This window comes from Carettochelys insculpta, chromosome 31, assembly GCF_033958435.1.
Source record: "Carettochelys insculpta isolate YL-2023 chromosome 31, ASM3395843v1, whole genome shotgun sequence".
Classification (NCBI taxonomy): Eukaryota; Metazoa; Chordata; order Testudines; family Carettochelyidae; genus Carettochelys; species Carettochelys insculpta.
Window position 1 is genome coordinate 2,020,295 of NC_134167.1, and position 20,340 is coordinate 2,040,634.

Genomic DNA, 20,340 nt, shown 5'->3' on the forward strand with positions numbered 1-20,340 from the left:
TGACAATGCTTCCTTTCTCCCATTTTTGTCTGTCTTGTCTATTTGGTTGTCTTTTGCTGTTTGTTTGAACCGCACCTAGAGCCCCAAGCAGGGCTGGAGCTTCCCGGTTATTATAAAAGAAATACTATCTTTAAAACACCTGGTAGGGATGAGCCAGCGGACCACCCAACCTTGAGCATTTGCAACACTCGAGGTACTTTTGAAGTTTGCAAGGTTTGACAAAACTCCTAACTTCTCAGCTCGTTTTCCTTCTGTAACTTCCTCCCGTGGGATTTTTGCTTTAAGATGAGGACTATGACTAATGAGTAAACAACATCGGAATGGATTCTACTCTTCAAACTTGCGAACAAACACATTTGGGATCCTCTCAGCTTCACATGCTTCTCGGATGTTCGCTTGCGCTTCCCTTACCCACAGTAAGGGCCGGCAGTGATGGAGAGCTCGCTGTACGCAGCTGTGAGACTACAGCTTAGGGTCTGGGAAACAGCTTCTAACAGCGTCAGCTCTGCAATTGGTTCTCCCCTTGCTAACTCGACGAGCCCTCAGGCTTCGCTTTGCTGGAGCTCACCAGCCTTTAGCATGGCCATTGCTCTCCAAAGCCACACGCTGAGCGACCTCGCAGGGGTGCCGGGGAAACCCAAGGACAGGCTGTTCAGCACGCCGGGGTTGTTCGTGCGCTGACTCTGGTACTTCCATCCTCGCCGCCGCTCCCCCGAGCTCTGGTGAGAAACGTAACTGGTATCAGTCACTTCTCCGGGCAGGGGCGCAGCCGGAGCCGGAGCCGGAGCCGGAGCCGCGCGGGCGGGCGGCTGCCTCCTCCCGTGCGCCTGGCCCGCCCTGAGCGCCCCCTGCTCGGCTGGGCTGGCCGGGCTGGGCTGCAACCAGCCGGCGGCCCCGGGCTCCCGCAGAGCAGCTTCCCGGCTCCGCGCCCGCCGGCCCCCAAGGGGAGCGCCCCGGGGAGGGCGCAGGGCTCGCTCGGCCCCGGCCCCGGCCCCGGGGGACACCCCTACAGCGCCCCCGGGACCGGAGCCCCGCCCCCCGGCACGGCCCGCGCTAACCACTGGGCGGTCCTGCCCCCCCAGGGGGACAGCGAGACAGACCCGTCACGCGGCAGCGCAGTGCCGTATTGCTCCAAAACGAGGAGCACGACCAGGGGCTGCTGCTGCCGCCGGCGCCGGAGGCGGAGAGTTGCCGCTGCCGGCGGACCGGGGCGTAGTGCGGCGGGGCCGGCGGCCGAGCAGGTGAGTGCGGGGGTAGCGGAGCCCCGTGGCCGGCCCGGCTTCTCGCTCCCCGCCCCGCATTCCCAGGGCGAGCAGCCGGAGCCGCGGCAGCGAGCAGCGGGCTGGGCCGGCCCCTGGAGCGCCGCCGGGTTCCCTCCCTCCCGCGCGCGCTCACAGGGGCCGCGAGTTCAGTTCCCGGCCAGCCCGGCAGCAGAGCCCGCTGCGGAGTCCGCTCAGTGCCGGCGCAGGGCTGATTGGCGCCGCGTAATGCAGCGAGCTCGCCCCGAGCACTGCCCCGGGCGCGAAGGGGGGTGTTGCCCTTCAGGGCCTGTCTGACATCCCAGGGGTGTCCGAGAAGGAAAGCCCCGGACCCGCCCGCGCTGCGGAAAGCGGCCGGTAGCTGTCACTTAGCACCAGCCTTCAGCCGCTTTCGCCTCAGGTTCCTGTCCCCGCTCTCACCTCCGCCCGGCCGCCAGCCCTTGTGAAACGCTAGTCCCATCCATTGCACGCCCCTCTCCGCGGCGTACGGCTTGTGCCACCTCATGAGCAGTTTGCTCTCTCCGGGACCCACTGGGGTGAGCGAAAAGATGCTAGACTCTTGCAGACTCGGCTTCTGTCTCTTTCCATCTCCCGGTGCGTTGTGTCTGGAATAAATGGTCCCAGAACGCTCACTAATAATTAGGGTGGACTACTTTAGGCTAAGGTCTCTGGAGGCAGGCTCCATCTGAATGCATAATCGTGTTTCTTAGCTGGAATGATGGAGAGGTGGTCAGAAAAATTGATCAGGCAACAAAAATTCACATGGTTGTGGTTGTCTAGAGCAACAGCTGCAGGAGCTTCCACCCTGTGGAGGGGACGGGGATGTTTTGCTCATGTTGCAGCTGACCAGGATTCCCAGGCTCCAAAAATATTTCTGCTTGAGAAACCACAGCAGTATTAGCCCTGGGCTTTCTGAATCATATCGTCCATGTACTTTTCCTCCCTTAGGGGGCACCGTGTCGCTGAAGAGCCCAGCATCAAAGAGTCTGCAACAAGGCAAGCCTCCTGTCCCCTTTTGAGTCTACAACAAGGTGGTGTTAATACACCCAGAGCCTCAGCCCAGGTGACCAACAGGAAAGATAAATATTTTCCTATAGATTTAGAAACTTTTCATCAACAGTCAAGACCACAAAGCCTGCTGTGGATGAGCATCTTCTGCTGGAAAATCCCAGAACTGATGGAGCATTATCAGAGAGCTGCAGCACAGAAAGGGTCAGCTACAGCACCACCAGCTTCCTTTTTGGAAAAATCGAAAGTACAGCAGGGGCTTTATGTCATTCTCTTCCCCTCTGCAAATGGAGAGCAACCATCTCCACAAAGCAGGAATGATTCTAGCACTGCAACTCTGTTTCTCCTGAGATCTTGATCCTGGAACAGAAAAGGAATGTCTTCATTGGTGCTCCCCTGTGCACCATGCAGCTGAGGCTCCTGACTCCCAGGAAGAATCCAAAGGAGGCCAGTCTTGGAAAGGCTTCACAGCTGGGGCTATGGGGCCAACCAGCTGCCTAAAGCACCGAGAAGCACAGCCACTTGGCGAGAATGTAATGGATTTTCCGGTATGTTTCTGGACCCCAGTTACTTAGCCTGGTTTGGGGTTTCTAAGGCATTATTGTGGTGGTCTTGTTAATAATTATAATACCTTTTACGAGCAGGGTCAGGCAAAGGTGGCCTCCAGTTCCTTCAGAGAGTCAATCCTGGCACTTGAGGCAGTAGTAAGAGTGGAGCACAAGAACTGGATGAACATTATCCACCAGCAATGATGGTTTTCCTCCATGGAAATTCCTCGGAATGTTCAAATTGCACCCAGACTCTGGGGACAATGAACAACTTTAAGGCCATACTATTAGGGATTATTTTAGGGGGGCTGATTATTTTTGGGGTGCTGGGTAATATTCTGGTTATCCTATCTGTAGCCTGCCACAGACACCTTCAGAGTGTCACCCATTACTACATAATCAACCTGGCTGTTGCTGACTTCCTCTTGACTTCCACCGTCCTGCCTTTCTCAGCCACCTTGGAGATTTTGGGTTACTGGATCTTTGGGAGGATCTTCTGCAACATCTGGGCAGCTGTTGATGTCCTCTGCTGTACGGCTTCCATCATGAGCCTGTGTGTCATCTCTATAGACAGATACATTGGGGTGAGCTATCCACTGAGATATCCAGCTATCATGACGGAAAAGAGGGGATTCTTGGCGCTGTTGAGTGTCTGGGCTTTGTCTCTGGTGATCTCCATTGGACCTCTCTTTGGGTGGAAGGAGCCCGCTCCAGAAGATGAGACCATCTGTCAAATCACTGAAGAACCTGGTTACGTACTGTTTTCTGCTTTTGGCTCCTTCTACCTCCCCTTGACTATCATCCTGGTGATGTACTGCAGAGTCTATGTAGTAGCCAAAAGGGAAAGCAAAGGCCTGACTTCTGGCTTGAAAACAGAGAAATCTCATTCAGAAGAAGTGACCCTCCGGATCCACTGCAAACACACCTCTGCAGGAAGCGGGTCTTCACCCAGCACAAAGAACAAAGCCCACTTCTCTGTGCGTCTTCTTAAGTTCTCCAGGGAAAAGAGAGCCGCCAAGACCCTGGGGATCGTGGTGGGGTGTTTCGTACTGTGCTGGCTCCCTTTCTTTATAGTCATGCCTATTGGTAAGTAAAGCAAAGCACTTTCACCATGTCTCATAACTTCCCTGCAAAACTAGCCTGGGGGAAGGGGAGGGAAATCTCTTTGCCTTTTTCTGGGTTAGAACTGGTCAGCAAAATGTGGCCAGAACCACTCTCCATTAAAGCATGAATGTCCAGCACAAGCAACACCCTTTTCAAAACCATGTTGATTTTACCCATCGTTTGTTTTGTAAAAACTCGGAGGGAAAAATGTTTTCACAACCTTCAAAAATCTCCTTTTGAACTTATTGGAATGAAATGTGTTGATTTTTTTAAATTTTGAAACAACTGTTTGTTTACATTTTTAACTATTTTTAAAGTGGAAACTGAAAACAAAATGTTTTTATTGATCTAAAATAAAAGCCTAGAAGCAGAATTTCCCTCTGCAGAGAACAATACACATGGCAGGTTTTTGATGGTTCTGAAGGAAGGAAGGAAGCAAGCCAGTTTTGAATTCCTCCACCAAGTGGAACTGTTGTCCTCCTCTATGGGCACTATCTGCCTAAACCCTACTTAGTGTAAATGACAAAAGTGCCATTAACTTCACACCTAAATATCTCTTCGCAAACGGAGGGCTCGACCTATCAAAGGCACTCAGGGGTCAGACTTCCAAATCGCTCAGTACCAATATTCTCTCTAATTTTTTCCATCCATGAGCAGTGCAAATTTTGTTCCGTCCACCAACAAATGGGCAGATGTGCACCACCAGTGGAAACACATGCTGCCAGCTGTGGGTGCTCTACTGATCAGCCAGGTGGCCTTTCAGTCTCTCCTGGGCAGCCCCACAAGTGCTCAGATGACAGGGAACACTGCTACGTACCCACAATCAGATCCGAGTTTTCCATACTGCATCCACTGTGACACTCGTGGGCAGATTTTCAAGAGTTCAACAAGCATCCAGGTCTGCTAAAAACCTGAATGAGACATGAGTTCTTGAACATCTGTGTTTAGGATTTCATCCAAATCCCTTTGAAACACATGCAAAGATTGCCACCGACTTCAACAGGTTTTGTCTTAGGTCCTTCTTCCAAAAGAACTGTTTGAGTCCTGTGCTTTGTTCCAAAGGTGATCAATATTTTAAAAAGGCGTGCAAATATATTTCTCTTTATAAGGCATGACTAGCACAGTTGCTAGCTATTTGCAAAACATGGAACAACATACAGTTTCGAAATTTTAATGAATCACTAAAAAAACATTGTGCTCTTAAGCAGTGTTTGGGATGTAGGACAAGAGCCAGGTGTAAGTTAATAGCTGGAGTAGCAGGCCAAATGGAAACAAAAACAAACCACTCCAAATCTAGCCCGTTCTGCTCATATAGTTATGTTTATTGTGGTTTCAGAATCTAAAGACTGGGTGTGTGTTGGGAATCAGTTTGTGTATAAGTATCTTTGTGTTATAACCAATGACGGGAACTGTGCCACCTTAAAAACTAACAGACTTTTTTGGGCATAAGTTTTCATGGTCAAACCACTGTCAGATGCAAGACATCTTGCATCTGATGAAGTGGTCTTGACCCACAAAAGCTTGTGCGCAAACAAATCTGGTAGTCTGTAAGGTGCCCCAGGACTCCTTGCTGTTGCCAATGCAGACTAGCCCTCTAAATGTATCTGTTGTTACAGATTTAGATGCTAAGGCTGGTTTAGAGAAAGTTATCTTCATGCAGAACTACCTCCCTGGTGTAATAAAAATCCAGGATTCCACATAAATTACTGGCTTAGATGCTGCAGTGGTTTTTCCCTGTTTTGTGGATACAAGCAAAACTCACTGGAATGAAAAATAGGTGATTGTTTATAAACTATGGTTATTAAATTAGTTCTTGTTCAAACTGCTTAAATCATCCTAACTATCATCAAGCACATCTCTTTGCAGCAGCCAATGTATGCCTAAAAAACAAAAGCTTTGAAATTGTGCCTGTATGGCAAAGCTTTATACGATTTCAGAAGCATGAAACCAATAAGGTTCCATATAAACTTAAGAGCATTTTATGGAAATGACCCTAAAAACCTACTGCATGAGGTGGAGAAAGATCTCCTCTCTGCTCTCACTCTTTGTGCCTTCCCATAGGAGTCTCAAATAGGGAGAAAATTTTCAACCACATTCCAAGGGAACATTTTAAAATAGTAAGTTAGAAAGGTGACCATTTTCAGTTACCTCCTATAGGAGTCCAACATGACATTTTGCTAAATCCTTTTGCTGTCGTTCCTGCCTCATGACAGTCAATGACTGCAGAAACTATTTGTCATCTGAGATGTGAGTCAATATTGGAAAAAAGTGTCTGAGGGAAGACTTTGGCATTGCATAAGGAGAAGCTCCCCGAGAGAGCTGGCGCTCTCTGCTCCGAGGGTCACTCTGTTGCAATGTTCACTGCCAAGATGTCCCAAACATACCCAAAAAGGGTTTGAGAGCGCAATGCGCACACTCGTATTTTAAAAAAATATCTGCACCATGGCTTCCCACACCAAGCTGCTGCTGTTGAGCCATTTCATTTAGGTTAAAGAAAACATCTTTATTCAAAACTGAACTTTGCATCTTTGATCCCTTATAAGGAAAGTTTTCTAAGGTTAGTGTCCCTATCTTTGCATGGGTTCTGTGTTATTTTAGAATCACATAATAAGACCTTCCAAAAATCTGTTTGATCTATTTGTTTAAAAAAAAAGTTTTGAAACAGAAATGCAGCACAAAAATATATATTTTATGCAAAATCACTGTGATGTCTTGATCCAGGCTATTTTCCTCCCTACTTTTATCACTGCCCCATAATGATTAGCTGTTTTTATACAGAGCCTCTTATCTATTGATTGCAAAGTGCTTTGCAACCATCATTATACCCATTTTGCAGATGCGAAAACCCAGTGCGGGAAAATGAGGCAAAGAGACTTGCTCAAGGTCACAAAGGTGGTTAGTGGAAGAGTCTAATCGAGAAGTCAGAGACCAGATTTCTGAAATGCTGAGCATTACCACCACCAGTCAAAGTTAATGGGAGTTTCAGGGTCTCAACCGCACTGGCTAAAAATTACAAAATCTGTTACATGAAAAGTTTTTGCATTGCACAGTTTGTACAGCACCTAGCACCTTGGAGTCATCATTCATGACTAAACTCCTGGGTATTACTGCAATCCAAATATTAGTCATAACAATAATAGTAACACCTCTTCCCAACCAAGTCTATTGAAATCCTCTGCACATCATGCAAACATCGAATAACCCTCAAAATACCCCTTGGAGGTATGTGGAAGTGGCCATCTGTGTAAACCCCCAGTAGAGATGTTCTGAAGTTTGAGATAGAATAAATGCAATGCCAGTCTCTTTAGCAGGATATGCCAATTTATAAACACACAACATCCACAACAAAGACCCCTAAAAACTAGTGCAATCTTGTCCTGTACGGGACACAACATCTGTGTGAAGAACTGCTAAACAATCTTAGTGGAGGCATCTGTTCCCATGTAGGAGCTCAGTGCAAGTGGGGGTCCATAGATTGATCATCCCAGGCACAGGAGATGAGTTTTATGGGCCCATGGTGCCCAGGCGCCAAGACTATTCCTGGCCTGGTGGCCCTGCTCCATCACAGCTTGGGGCCAGGTCTCTTCCCAGGGGTCCTGGATGCCACCACCACTGGAAGAGCAAGAGACCTGCAGCACCTTCTACTGTGCACTCTGTGCTGCTGCTCGCATATCCCTGCTGCCCAGGGTAGGGAACGGGGGCATCTCTGTGCACTGTTTCGGAGCCCTAGGAGCAGGACATGGAGACACTGCCCCAGCCCAGAGCCACACCCTCTACTCCTCCTGCACCCAAACTCCCTCCCAGAGCTTGTGCCCTAATCTCTGCTCCACCCAGAGCCTGCACCCTGCACCCCAGGCTCCCTCCTGCATCCACACTCCTCCCACAGCCTGACCTCTCACCACTCCTGCACCCAAGCTCCATCGCAGTCTGCACCCCAGGCTCCCTCCTGCACGGAGACTCCCTCCCAGAGCCGACCTCTTACCCCTCCCCTCCCAGATCCACAGGCAGATGGGGCAAGGGGTAGGCAGGGAGTGCGGGTGGGAGAGAGGTGTGGCTCAGGCCATTCTGGCAGCACCAAAACGTTTGCAAACCTGACGCCCTGCTCAGAGGCAAAGGCCAGGTGTAGGCAGACAAATCTCTGGCCATAAGGAGAGTGTCTGGGAAAGACTGGTGGCATGGTGCTAAATCAGGGAGGCCCATGGCCTCTGCAGGCCCCGAGGCAAGGGGAGGGGGCAGCTCTGCATGCCTCAAAGAGACATGGCCTTGGGTGACAGGAGCAGAGCTGGAGCAGCCAGTCCTCTGCACCACCTGCCCCCGTCCCTGCCCACCAGCTCACAGCGACACCCAGAGCACCATGCCCCAGCCCTCAGCACAGTGTAAATGGCCTGTGGCTCCAGCCGTCACCACAGCAGCAGGCGGGTGCCCGGGGCCCCTTGGAATCACTGAGCCTCAAGGGAACTGTCCCTTTGCCCCTCCTGTGCCGTCAGTGGGCCTGTCTTAGATGCTCTGGCTGCTGCGCACGTCAGCCTGACTGCAGGAGGCCCCCAGGGGTGTACAGCAAAGCGAGCAGTCAGTAGTTGGACTGGGCTACTCAATGTGGGTTACATACTGCAGCCTGCGCCAGCCAGGGGCTGTTTGGCGACTGGTCAGTGAGTGTGGAGTGGCAGAGGCGCACTCATGGGACCAGCGCGTACGCTCTCTCGAGCGCCAGCACTCAGGAACTGAAACACACCCCAGCTTCTCCTGAGCTCCGGGGAGGTCCTTTCCTCAGCCCCCGGGCTGTATGCGCCCTCTCCGACACCTTAGCCAGGCAGAGCCTACAGAGGCACTCACGACCAGCCCCTGAATGGAGAGCACCGGACAATCCTCCCGGTGAACTTAACATGTGAAGGGGTTGATGCCGTGTAGGGAGAGGTTGTTTTGAAATCAGGGTAACAAGGCAGTCCCTGCAGGCAGAGCCATTAGGGGCTTTATCCCCAGGGCAGGCAGCTACAGAATAGATGCTCAACCCATTTTGACTGGGATGCTGTGAACTGGCTCGAGAACAGCAGCTTCAGAGGTCTGGGGAACAAACACATAACATGCAGGAACTAAGCCCCACTCCCAATGCATTCGCAAAAGGGGAAGTGTCAGAACAGCCTCTCTAAGCCAAAAGGTCTGGGTCTTGACTGAGTTTGCTCTGTCTGGCGCTGGGTCTCGGATCAAGCAGAGAGTCCGGCCTGGCCCTTGGAAACCTTGCCAGCAAACAGCTCGTTTAAGTCAGTAAGTCCACAAACGTTTTCACTTTGACAAAAACAGCAGGTTTTGGAAACAAAATTGTTAGAAGTATTCCAGCCAGTTCTAGTGCTGAGGTACGTGCCCTGCCCTGGCTCCCCTGCATGGCTGCGCCTAGTGCACCCCACCAGAACCATTTCTCCCATGCACGCAGCAACCCCTTCCCATGCTTGCTTAGTCCAGGCCAGGATCCTAGGGGTACTCAATGGGGACTGACTCTCTCGAGCACAAGCTAAATTTAATCTGGAACCAGGAAGACCCACAAGCACTTTGTGTCCAGCAACTTCTACAAACAGCTTCTGTTATTAATACATCCAAATCCTGTCTCTTCTCTGCCACTGGAGTTGGATGGCGCAAATGCCCTTCAGATAATATTTGCACCTTCCTTCGAACTCCTTAAATCCTTGAGCAAACCCTGATCCCCATTGCAGGAACTGATCCATGTTGGAGAAATTCGACCTATCTTCACCTGTGCTCCCCAGCAAATGTCACTGCCCAGGAGTGACCGTGGACAGCCAGCGAGCCTCCATGTTTAGGTGTGCCCATTAGATTGTGAAAGATGGAAGAACAGTGTGCCTGTAAGTCTGCAGCTGTGATCCCAACACGTTAACCGTGGGCCAGCAGTGGATCAGCATAGGCCCAGACGTTGACTTTGAGGGGGGGAGAACTGGGATAAAAACGTCCTTCCACATTTCACCCTGGTGGAGAGGCCAACCACAAGGCCTGCTCTGAGGCTGCTAGCATTACCTACCCAATGAGCTCACCTAGAGAGCCTGGGCAGGCCTGGAAAAGCACCTTGCTCCCTGCCCACAGGTGGTGGAGCAGCAGCACCCAGGACATGCTTCCCTGGAGCTCACAGATGACTGAGCTGAGTCACGCACAGTTCCAAGCTACTGCTGCACCTCTCCACCCCAGAGCAAGCTGGGCCCAGTGCTGCCGTCACACACGGGGAGGGGGCAATGTCACCCTTGGCAATGGCTTGCTCCCCCGCTTGGAATCCAGCAATACTTCCACTAGCTGGATTTCAGCTACTGGGGACAGGCGTCTCTCCGCATTGGCCATTGCCACAAGAATAGCTCCTTCCCCACAGGTAGTTAGGAATCAGCACTTCCCAGAAGCTGCCAAGAAATCTGCCCCAGCAGTGGTGCATTCCCACCTGCCTTCTCATAGCACATTTCCCTCACCTCTTCTGCCCAGGCACAATACATGGACTCCCTGACTTCTAACCCGACCGGCTTGTTCTCCTCCAGCCCCGTTTGACCACCACGTCCCCTGCCACAAGCCACTCACACTTCCCACACTGCACCTGCCAGCCCTGCTTCCACTCGCCCCAGTTGTTTACCTCCCTGAGCATCCTGCTGGGTGCTGATAACAGCTTTCAAGGCTTTTCACACCCCCTGCACACCACCACTGGGCTGTGACTGACAAGCTGACAATACAGCAACATCCAGGCATGCTATTTGAATGGATCTGACAAGTGCAGGTTGTGTATTAATTAGCAAGGGATTATGGTTTGTGCACTGATTTACATAAACAAAAAATGCAGTGCCTAATTAAGGAAGGATGAGCTTGTAGCTACAGCCCAGGACGGGGGAGTCTGGAGAGCCGGTTTCTCTTCCCAGTTCTGCCAGTGCCTTCTGTTCATAAATATGGACCAATTTCTTACCAGCTGTGTGCCTCAATTTTCCTGTCCATAAAATGGGATAATAGTACCTCTGCCCTCTATTAGCTGTAGGGACGGCATTATCCAGTGGAGGAAAAGCCGAAGATAGGATGGCCTAAGACTGGAGCTAAGGTGTAGATTTTTAATACGGAGGGGAACATTTTACCCAGGGCCATGGTGGAGTCTCATCACTGGCCAGTTTTAAATTGAAATGGGCTGATTTTGTAACGGATCAGCCCCAGGAACTGTTTGTGGGGAAGCTCTATGGCCTGCATCTATGCAGGGAGCTGACAGCCACAGCTGGCCTCTGGGTAAGGTGAGGGGGGGCCGTGCTCTGGGTCTTGGGAGGAAGGGGCAGGACCGGGCAGCCAGCCCTCAGCACCACCTGGACTGTGGCATGCTGGCCAGCCCTCAGGCTTTACAGCTGCCAGGGGCACACAGCACAGGGCCCTGGTGGCAATTGAAAGGGACAGTGCCATGTAGAGGGGGCAGCAGCCAGAACCCAGGGCTGTACAATCACCAGGCCCTAGGGCAAGTGCCCCTTTTGCCTCCCCAACCCCATCAGGCCTTGGAATCGGACTAAACGATCTGGCCTGGGACTCAGAAATCACTGAACACCCCAAGCCATGACTGTGTGGGAGTCAGGATCAGGATCAGGCCCAGGGACAGGCAGGGGGGCACTTCCCCCGCCCCACCCCATCTCCCAGCATTGCCGGGGCCCGGAGCTCTGGTTGCCCCACTGCTACTTTAGCGGCAGCAGCGGCCGGGGCTGCAGGCCCCTTTGAGATGCGGCAGCAGTACAGCTGTCAGGGACTTGGAGGAGAGGGAGTGGCAGCACCGCAGTCCAGCTGGCACCGAGAGCTGAGTGCCCTGGGCCCTGCCCCTCCTGGAGCCCTGGAGCCAGGCCCCACGCCCACCTTGCTTGCCAGGAGCTCACTGGCTGTTGGTGCCGCTGGCCAGGAGGAACAGCCCTAGCTCGCACTTGGTGAACGTCCTCTCCAGCGCGTGATGCAGATCACCCCAGACGAAGACAGGAGCTCATCAAAGCTGGCTGCCACAGTGCAGCCGAGTCAGAACCCACAGCAGCACCTCTGCCTGGAGAGGCCTGACTCCACGTAGCTTCCGCCTGACCTGGGAAGGAACAATCTCAGCATAGAATCACAGGGCTGGAAGGGACCTCAGGAGGTCATCAAGTCCAGCCCCTGCCCCAAGCAATATTGGCAACATGCTCAAGCTCGTACTCCCGGACAGCTGCTGGGCAGAGCAGTCCCGTCCATAGGACTGCTTGGGGTGGCCACCCCAAGCCCCATGCTTTGGGGGACCTGTTGCAGCCACCTCAATCATTCCATGGGCAGAACCCAGGAATTATCTGGGGCCCTAGTGTGGACACCAATACGTGATGCCCCCTATATACACACAATCACCATGGTGATGGGAGCTAGAGCGACGCAGGAGCCCCAGGGCACTTCACTTCCCACTGTTGCAGAGGAGCAGAGGGCAGTGGCCTGGGAGGAAGTGGTGGGTGGAGTGGAGCAAGCTTTGCTGCCCCCATGGTGATTGGGGGTGCAATCCCTGCTGCTGCCCTGCCCCAGGCTCAAGGGGAGGGGACAGAGCAGAGGAAGATGAGGAGCAGAGCAGGGGTGGAACAGAGTCACAGGTGTGAGCAGAGGTGGGGTGGGCCTGCCCTCAAAAGCAGAGGGCTCACATTCCCTTCTGGGAATGGATGAAGGCTGATGGTGCCCACGGCAGGCCTGGAACCCATTTGGAAGTGGTGCCGAGCAGGGCCTCACACTTTGACACATCAGGACCCGCAGCAGGGCTGGAGAATGCAGGAGCGGGGAACAACGCATGACAGTTTTTAGGTGTTGTACGCTGCTGGGAGCTCTTGAACCAGAGCTCGGGTGTCCTCTAGCAAAGGGCTAACGTGGGACCTTTCAGTACCGGGGTCACCATAGGATGAAGGGCTCCTTAGGGACAGACTAGTGTGGGATCCTTGGGAACCAGCCTCACAGAAGCAGAGCAGCAGAGCTGATTGCTGGTGGCGGGACACCTACTGCAGAAGGCTGGACTGCGTTTGTTGAGACACAGCTAGTGCCCCCAGGACTCAGGAATGGGAAAAGAGAAAAAAAAAAAAAAAAAAAAACACACACTAAAAGGTCCATCAGGGAGGCTAAGGGTGAACACTACCCTGGAAGGAAGGAAGTCTCCCCAGGAAGCCCTGTTTCTTACTCACTCTTCCTTCTTAGGGCACAGGGTGGGGGGGAACCAAGGGGGCGTCTGTGCTTGGAACATGACAAATTCAGCATGGGAACTCGCAGAGACCCTTAGGTGGGAACCATCACTTGCTGCCTTTGTGCCTCTCTGCAGCTGGAGTCTAATTACTGTTTTGTTTTTGTTGTTTAACCCTGGATGTCCAAGAGGACAACAGCTTGCACATGTCACTAGAGCCAAACCAAAACATTTCAACTGCATCTTGCAGGAGCCTGAGACACCAAGTGCTGGCTGTGCTGGGGATAGGAAGTACCGACAGCCACAAAGGCCCAACTAGCTCTGGATTTTGAGTTTGTTTTTGCTCAGTATGTTGTAATTCACCATGAATCTCAAATTTCCAAATTGTGACCTATGCAAGCTTCTCCTTCCCTCTGGCCAGTTCACAGAGCAGCCAATGGCCTCGCCACACAGAACTCCTAAAGTCAGTGCCAACAACAGCTCCACCCACTTGTGCAATAAGAGGGAAATCCACCCCCAGTCCATGGCCTGATATTTGTCTTTAAACAGCACTAGCGGAGAGTGGATCTGATGCTATTTCTTGACAGAATGCTGTGCCTTGGGAGCCTTTTCTGGTGAGCCTGAGAGTATGCAATGCAGTTAATTCGGCCACCCATCCCATACTTTTCACCCTGCCTACCTACTTTACGTCCTAACTGCTCCCGCTCAGCATTGGTAGCCACTCACGGACTGTGCTGTCTCTCTCTCTGGCCCAGGTCAGAGTCCCAACATACATAGACAAAAGCACAAACGCTCAACGGAAAGTTGCAATGCAAGTGGACTTTACTACTTCGCATTCTGAACAGCGCCACACAACGAGAGAGGCACAACATGGCGAGATGCAAGGCACAGTGCCCCACACCCTGTTTGAAGCTGGCTCCTTCCAGGCTGATTAATGTCTGCTGGAAAGTTTTGCTGCAGAGCCCCCGAGCTTGCAAGCAGGGCCAAGCACCCCCACCCTCTCTGAAAGTTAGGTACTCCAAAGCAGTTCTCAAAAGACCCATATAGCCCACATGACTGGGCACAGGGAACGACTCTGGTTTCTTCCCCATGCTTCTGTGTGCCAGTCCCCTAATCCACCCTGCTTTCTGGCAGTTGACACCACACCTCTGCCACTAATCCGGCATCCTACCCATCAAGTACTTCTGAGCACTGGTGACCAGAGCAGCGCAGTGCAATTTTGGAAGAATGCTAACCACTGAAGGCCCCAGGAGCAATTTAAACATGATACTGAGGGTCCTCAAGAGGCACATGAATCAAGTGGAATGACTGCATAAATGGAAACAGCAAGAGGCAATTCATCCTTCGTGCATGGCTTACCCTGCAAGAGCATGCCAACTGCCACACTGTGGGGGATGAATGGGCCCAGCTCACTAACAAAGATAAACACGAGCTGCTCCACAAGACAGCATCAATCCAAAGTCCTCTCATTTTTAAGAGGACTGTAATTTATGCTAATGGTACTTTGTGCTGAAGCCACAAAACACGTCCCTTATCTCAGAATCCCTAAGCCCTCCCACTGGAAGGCTGTGCCCAGTCCAGTTGTAAGATAAAGGCGGCTGTTCCCATTTTGCAGATGGGGAAACTGAGGTTCGGTGCAGCACAGTAACTAGCACAACATGTCACAACAAGTCAGCAGTAGACTCAGGGGCAGCATACAGCACTGCAGATTCCCAGCCCCCTGGGGGCACTGCCATCCCTCATTTTCACGGAGAGAAAAGGCTTAAAGCTGAACACAGATTTTTCATTTCAGGTGGTGTGAAATCCTGGGGTGAGTTAAGGTCTAATTAACAAAGCTCTCATTCTCCTCATGCAATCACAGCAAGAAAATCAATGGCAATGAAGAAGGGAATAAAGAACAGAAGCAATCCTCTCTTAATTGCAGCAGCATACCATGACACTGGAGTTCAAAAAACTTGTATTCTATTTCTGGCTCATTCACTGACCTTGGGCATGTCACAGCCCTTTAGTTTTTCCTTTTGTAAAATGGTCATAATGATACCAACCTCCTTAGTAAAGTGCTTTGAGGGCTCTAAATGAAAGCACTATATAGGAACTAGGTATTATTATTAATATTAATGATTTTATATATATATGTTAGAATCCTCACGAGAATTTCAGACGTTACAGACCTAAAATTTATTTTATCTGATCTGCCAGGCTAGTGGTCTTGAAACTTTTCCTGGATTATTGTTTTGTTCTGTGCAAGTTAAATGCCCTTCCATTTTGCTTTGCCATAAAGTCTTGTTACAAAGGATTTTTTTCCCCACATCCGATATGTACAAAGTTTCCAGCTTGAAAATTTTGAATGTTGCCATTTGGAACTGATTGTGGGTTATAGATGAAAAGGTCGGATGATGTTGGCATTTTTGGTGAGGGAGGGAGCAGTAAAACAGCCGGTTTTGAGCTCATGATGAAATGCAAGAATTTCTGGTCTCCAAATAGTTTCACTTGTGGTACAAATCTGTCAGTCTGTTGCACATGGCACCTCACTGTAGTATACAGGCACCTCACGGTGGGTGGGGGGACCTGAAAGGCACTGAAAGAGAAAGGGCCAGACATACAAAGGGATTTAGGCACCTAGCTCCCATTGACACTAATTTTAATTATTTGCTTAAACCCCTTTAACAATCTGGCCCTCTGTCACTTGACTGAGGTCACACAAGAGCTCTTGGGCAAAGCAGGGAAGTGAACCCACATTCCCCGTCTCTCACACTAGTATCTTAACTGTGGTGTGAATCAGCATTAAAAGCCATCATGGTTGCTATTAGTTTAGCTGACAGCATGGGACAAATAGAAAGGCAGCTGTGAAGAACACTTGATGCCTTGTGATTAGGCTTTAAAGGGAACCTTTATTCTCATTTCACATCCCCAGAGTTCACTTCTGGGGTGATTCCCAAGGAGCGAAACTCAGCTGTCATAGCTGGAGGCACCCAAGTTCACGTGAGCAGAGCTCAAGCTCAGTCAATACATTGACTCCAGTGCTGAATAAGACAAGCCAAAGCACATTTTACCTGATTTTTCATTATGGGAAAGATTCATGCAGTGCTTACAATTCACATAGGAGAACTTACATGTTTTACAGTAAGAATCCACACCCAGAGTACAAAACTATTATTGCCAAAGCTCGCAGGAAGTCATAAAATGCCTAGCATCAGTGACATCAGTATGGTTGGTTCACGTTTTATTTCTATTATATCCAATACCATAGGGGCCATTTCTTCCCCTGAAATATACAATATCCTATCATGCAATCCTGCTGCTTTACAAGCACTGTCAATTTAATGCCTGATCTTATAGCGCTAGTTGCTGTGGGTAGTGTCTTATGTCTCTTTTAGAGCTATTTAGATTGGAATAATTAATAACAGTTTCCAACTGAGCCAGAAAATGAGAATCCTGGTTAAATTAAATTCTGGTGGAATTATGCAGAGACTGCCGGTATGAGGATTTGTGGCTATTATTAATAATTGCAATTATTATTTAATGAGGCAGTGCTAGCAGTGTGCTCAGGATTTGACTGAGACAAAGCCTGGCTGCGCTGAGTTGACAATCAAGTGTCAGCTGTGACTCACCAAGTGAGCATTCTAAATAGGAGGGAGTGGAATAAAGGAGTCACAAGGGTTGAGTAATAGGACTGGCTGGTTAATCAGGCAGGCACCTGTTAGTTGAATGCTTTTGCTTTGCAGTAGGATAAGACTAGCATGAGTGGTCATCAGGGAGCTGACTGGGCTGCTCAGAGTAACAAGCAGACTCACTCACTCATCCCTCACTGCCTATTTAGTTAGTAGCTGCTCCAACCCCAAAGCAACCAGAGAACAACATGGACTCAGAGTTCCACTTTCTACTCTGCTCCTTCAACTCAAGCAACCGCGTGGAGCCAGAGCCCCTCCCTCCAGCCCCCCACTCCATGCCCCTCTTGGCCCCTTCTGGCTTGCCAGTTACTCCCTGCTCTGCAAGCAACCTGTGCTCTCCCCCAGCACCACACAAGTCACAGTCTGAGCCAGGCTGTGTAGAGAAGAGACGTTAGTCCCACCCCACGAAACAAGGGCTAAGACAGTCCAGCCCTAAACAGGGTCTGTGTCAGCTAATATTTGGTGTTGGCTCCGGGGCATCCAGCCTTCCTCTGTTAGCAGCTCAGTGAGCTCCCTACCAACAGGCAAGCACTGAAGCAGAGAGGGCAGCGCCACGTGTGGGAGATGGTGCATGTTTGTGTGCTACAAGAGCTGGAGGGAACATGGGCAGGGGACACAGGCAACCGTTCAACAAAAAATAATCCAACTCAGAAGAACAGCAGCCGGAGCATCCCCCAGAAGTGTTCTTTCCACACAGGGCAATCTGCCATACACCGGGGTGGCAAAGTCCCTGGCCCCATGGAACACACCACCACCACTGGTTTTGATCTGAAAGGAGCTGGGATGTCCCCCAGGGAGCAGAGACCTGAATCCTTGTGTCACATTGACCCATTTCCCATCAGGGTGACTGAAAAATGGGAGAAGAGTTTTTTCAACTTTTCCCTGTTAGATGGCAGTGATTTAAACTCTGCCTATCTGGCTTTTCTGGGTGATTTGTCTGTTCAATGGGAGGCTTTCCCTCCCCTGTTCAAATGTTCTTGTCTTCTACAGGCATGATTTCAAGTCACCTTTTTATGTCCTTGGCGTACACAAGCCAGAAGGAATGTCATTTTCTGCACTAAAAGATACCAGCTTGCTTTGAGCCACAAAACCTGGGGTTCACTTCAGGAGTTTTAAGGGATGTATTTTATTCATTTGCACTAGGGTCTGACTCCCAGTATTGCCAGCCCCAACTGTTCAAAAACCATGGTACCTCCGACCCAGCAGTGGCTTCAAATAATGACATTTTTAAACTCAAACACTGGGTCCTTTTAATATGGGTTCAGGTTTTCAAGCTTTATTTTTTCTAAAGCCATGAAACCTACTTTTTTAATGCCAGCTGGGATTCTCCCATGGCCATAGGACTCCAAACACGTGGTCCTTAGAAAAAAGCTTATCACCATAAAATTGCAAGGGTTGCAATATTGATGTTTCAAGTCATTTCACTGCAGCCAGCCTGACTGCCTGTTTGTTTGCTGCTTTCTTGGACTTTCATCAGCAATGGAGGAGAATCTGTTCATTGATGGAGGGCTGCAAATACACATAGGTGTGACAGTGAGCAGAATTTGGCTCCATTTATTTAGCTCATAGTTCCCCAAACTGCAAGACAAGTTCTACACCTGGAGTCCCAGATGCCAGTCCTGCACCCAGAGCCTGGGCTGATGATCTGCTAACAGCCCTGCTCCTGCCCCAAGCTGTGGTCCCAGCCTCGCTCCCCCTCTCACCTGTCTACATTTCCCCACTCCTGGAGCTGCAGCGCCTGTCCTCATCCCCAGCTCTAGGGGATGGGGGAGCAGATGGGGGAACAAGGAGTGCCAGGTGAAAAGTTTGAGGGCCACTTTAGCTGAACATTGTGAGCTCAGATGCTGGCAGTGAATCTTTCTTTCTGTTATTGGCTTGCTGGTGTGAAGATTTGCTCCTTGTGCCAGCATCCCGCACTTGTCATAAATGCGCACATCATAAAGTATCACGTAAAATATGCTTTAAAAAGCCACAGAGGGCACCCCAGACCAGTAATACCCATAGAGTGTAACAAAACTCTCATTCCACCAGCCAGCCCGTCCTCCCGGACTGTCAACTGAACCAACCTATCCATCACCTGCCCCTGCACTGTGCAGCAAAAGCAGTGGGAGAACAGATGAATCCTGCGGCAGGCTCTATAGAGCCTGGCATTCACACTCTGGTGTGAGAAAGCAGCTTCTCTCTCGCTAGTCTGGCATTTCCAATTCCTGCTGGATTGAAGAAGCACAAAGACATGGCAGGGGAGTGAGAATGAACAACTTATCCAAGACATTCCTGACTCCTGGTTCACTGGAGGCTGCACCATACTGCATGTCCACTGGTATCAAGAAGTGAACTGCTCTTCAGTAGTATGGACATTAATTTACAAAACTCTGGAATATTTCCTACTTTTCACAGATTATTGGAGCCTATATTTATTCCCGCTAAAGATTCTTTCCAACAGAGTACAGCTGTGATCAGTCTAAATACTCTCTCCCTCCCCGCGCCCCCCATGGCATACTTTCTATTTGACCAGAGAATAAGGAACAGCAGTGGTAGGAGGGGGCCACATGACATAAAAGTCAGTCCAGACTCCAAGACTGGGAGCAGGGACAAAAAGGAGCTTAACCAGATTTGGTGACGTCCATCTCACAAACTGCCTCACCTTAGGCATAGAAAGCCATAGATAACATAGGACCAATATGCCAGAGGGAAAGTCTGCTTTCCCAGCCTTTTGTCTTCATGTCTTTAAGGTGCTTGGGTTGGAACTGATGATCTAGTGCTCATGGTAAAATGACAGGACAGGAAATTTTGATGCAACCTCCATGTGTACTTTAAAAGCATCACACTGTGCGAGGGTGGTTCTGTTTCTTGTGCTTGTATGCGATGGGAGTGTTGTTTATAAAGACCTAAGTGGCGAGTTAGTTGCGGGGGTGGGGGGGGGGTGTTTACACAACCCTGAGATCTGGTTTGATTACTGGACCATGTTTTACATTGTATTTTAACTGGTGTTCTCTGACACATTCAGATGCAAGCCCCTGGCCAAATAACACTTAATAATAAGCCTCATTTACTTCTATTATCTCACAATGCGTTTGAGCGCCACTGTCCTTTAACGGCTCCAAAAACTAAAACCGATAAAACAAAAATAAAAAAGTGTACTTTGGGAGAAACAAAATCCTCACATATTGGAAATGTTTAATCTGGGGGGCAAATTAAAGAGCAGTACTAATAAAATTTCATTTCAGAATAAAAGTCAACTGAATCATGCTCCAGGCTCTCTTAAACAACACTTATCTGTTGGAATGCAAAACATAAATCCAGGATCATGTAACCAACCTACAATGCCTGGGAACTAAAAGTTGAGTTAATCTTTCTTTGGGGTTTTCAGCACTACCTCAGAGGAATTTGGGTGTATCAGTATGGTACGCTCACTGGAAAAGCTCAAAGCCTGACTCACTCGTGCCTCGTACCCATGTATAGATACTTACAATCTTGAAAGTTAGTGCAGAGTGGTCATGAAACAACATCTAGTGTGAATGGAGAATTCTGCTTTAGTAACATGTTTCACTCCCCCTGCAAAGGTGGGAATGATTCCTCAAGAC

At 50.1% G+C, this 20,340-nt stretch overlaps 1 protein-coding gene across 1 annotated transcript in view; it reads left to right on the forward strand.

The window, feature by feature from the left end:
* The first annotated feature begins 1,131 nt into the window (after positions 1 to 1,131).
* ADRA1A (adrenoceptor alpha 1A) overlaps positions 1,132 to 20,340 on the forward strand; it is a 29,398-nt gene continuing 10,189 nt past the window's right edge. The window contains exons 1-2 of the mRNA XM_074981905.1: positions 1,132 to 1,241; positions 2,208 to 3,901. Of these exons, the coding sequence (XP_074838006.1) occupies positions 3,016 to 3,901 (886 nt within the window). The 5' untranslated portion in view covers positions 1,132 to 1,241; positions 2,208 to 3,015. The remainder of the gene's footprint in view (positions 1,242 to 2,207; positions 3,902 to 20,340) is intronic.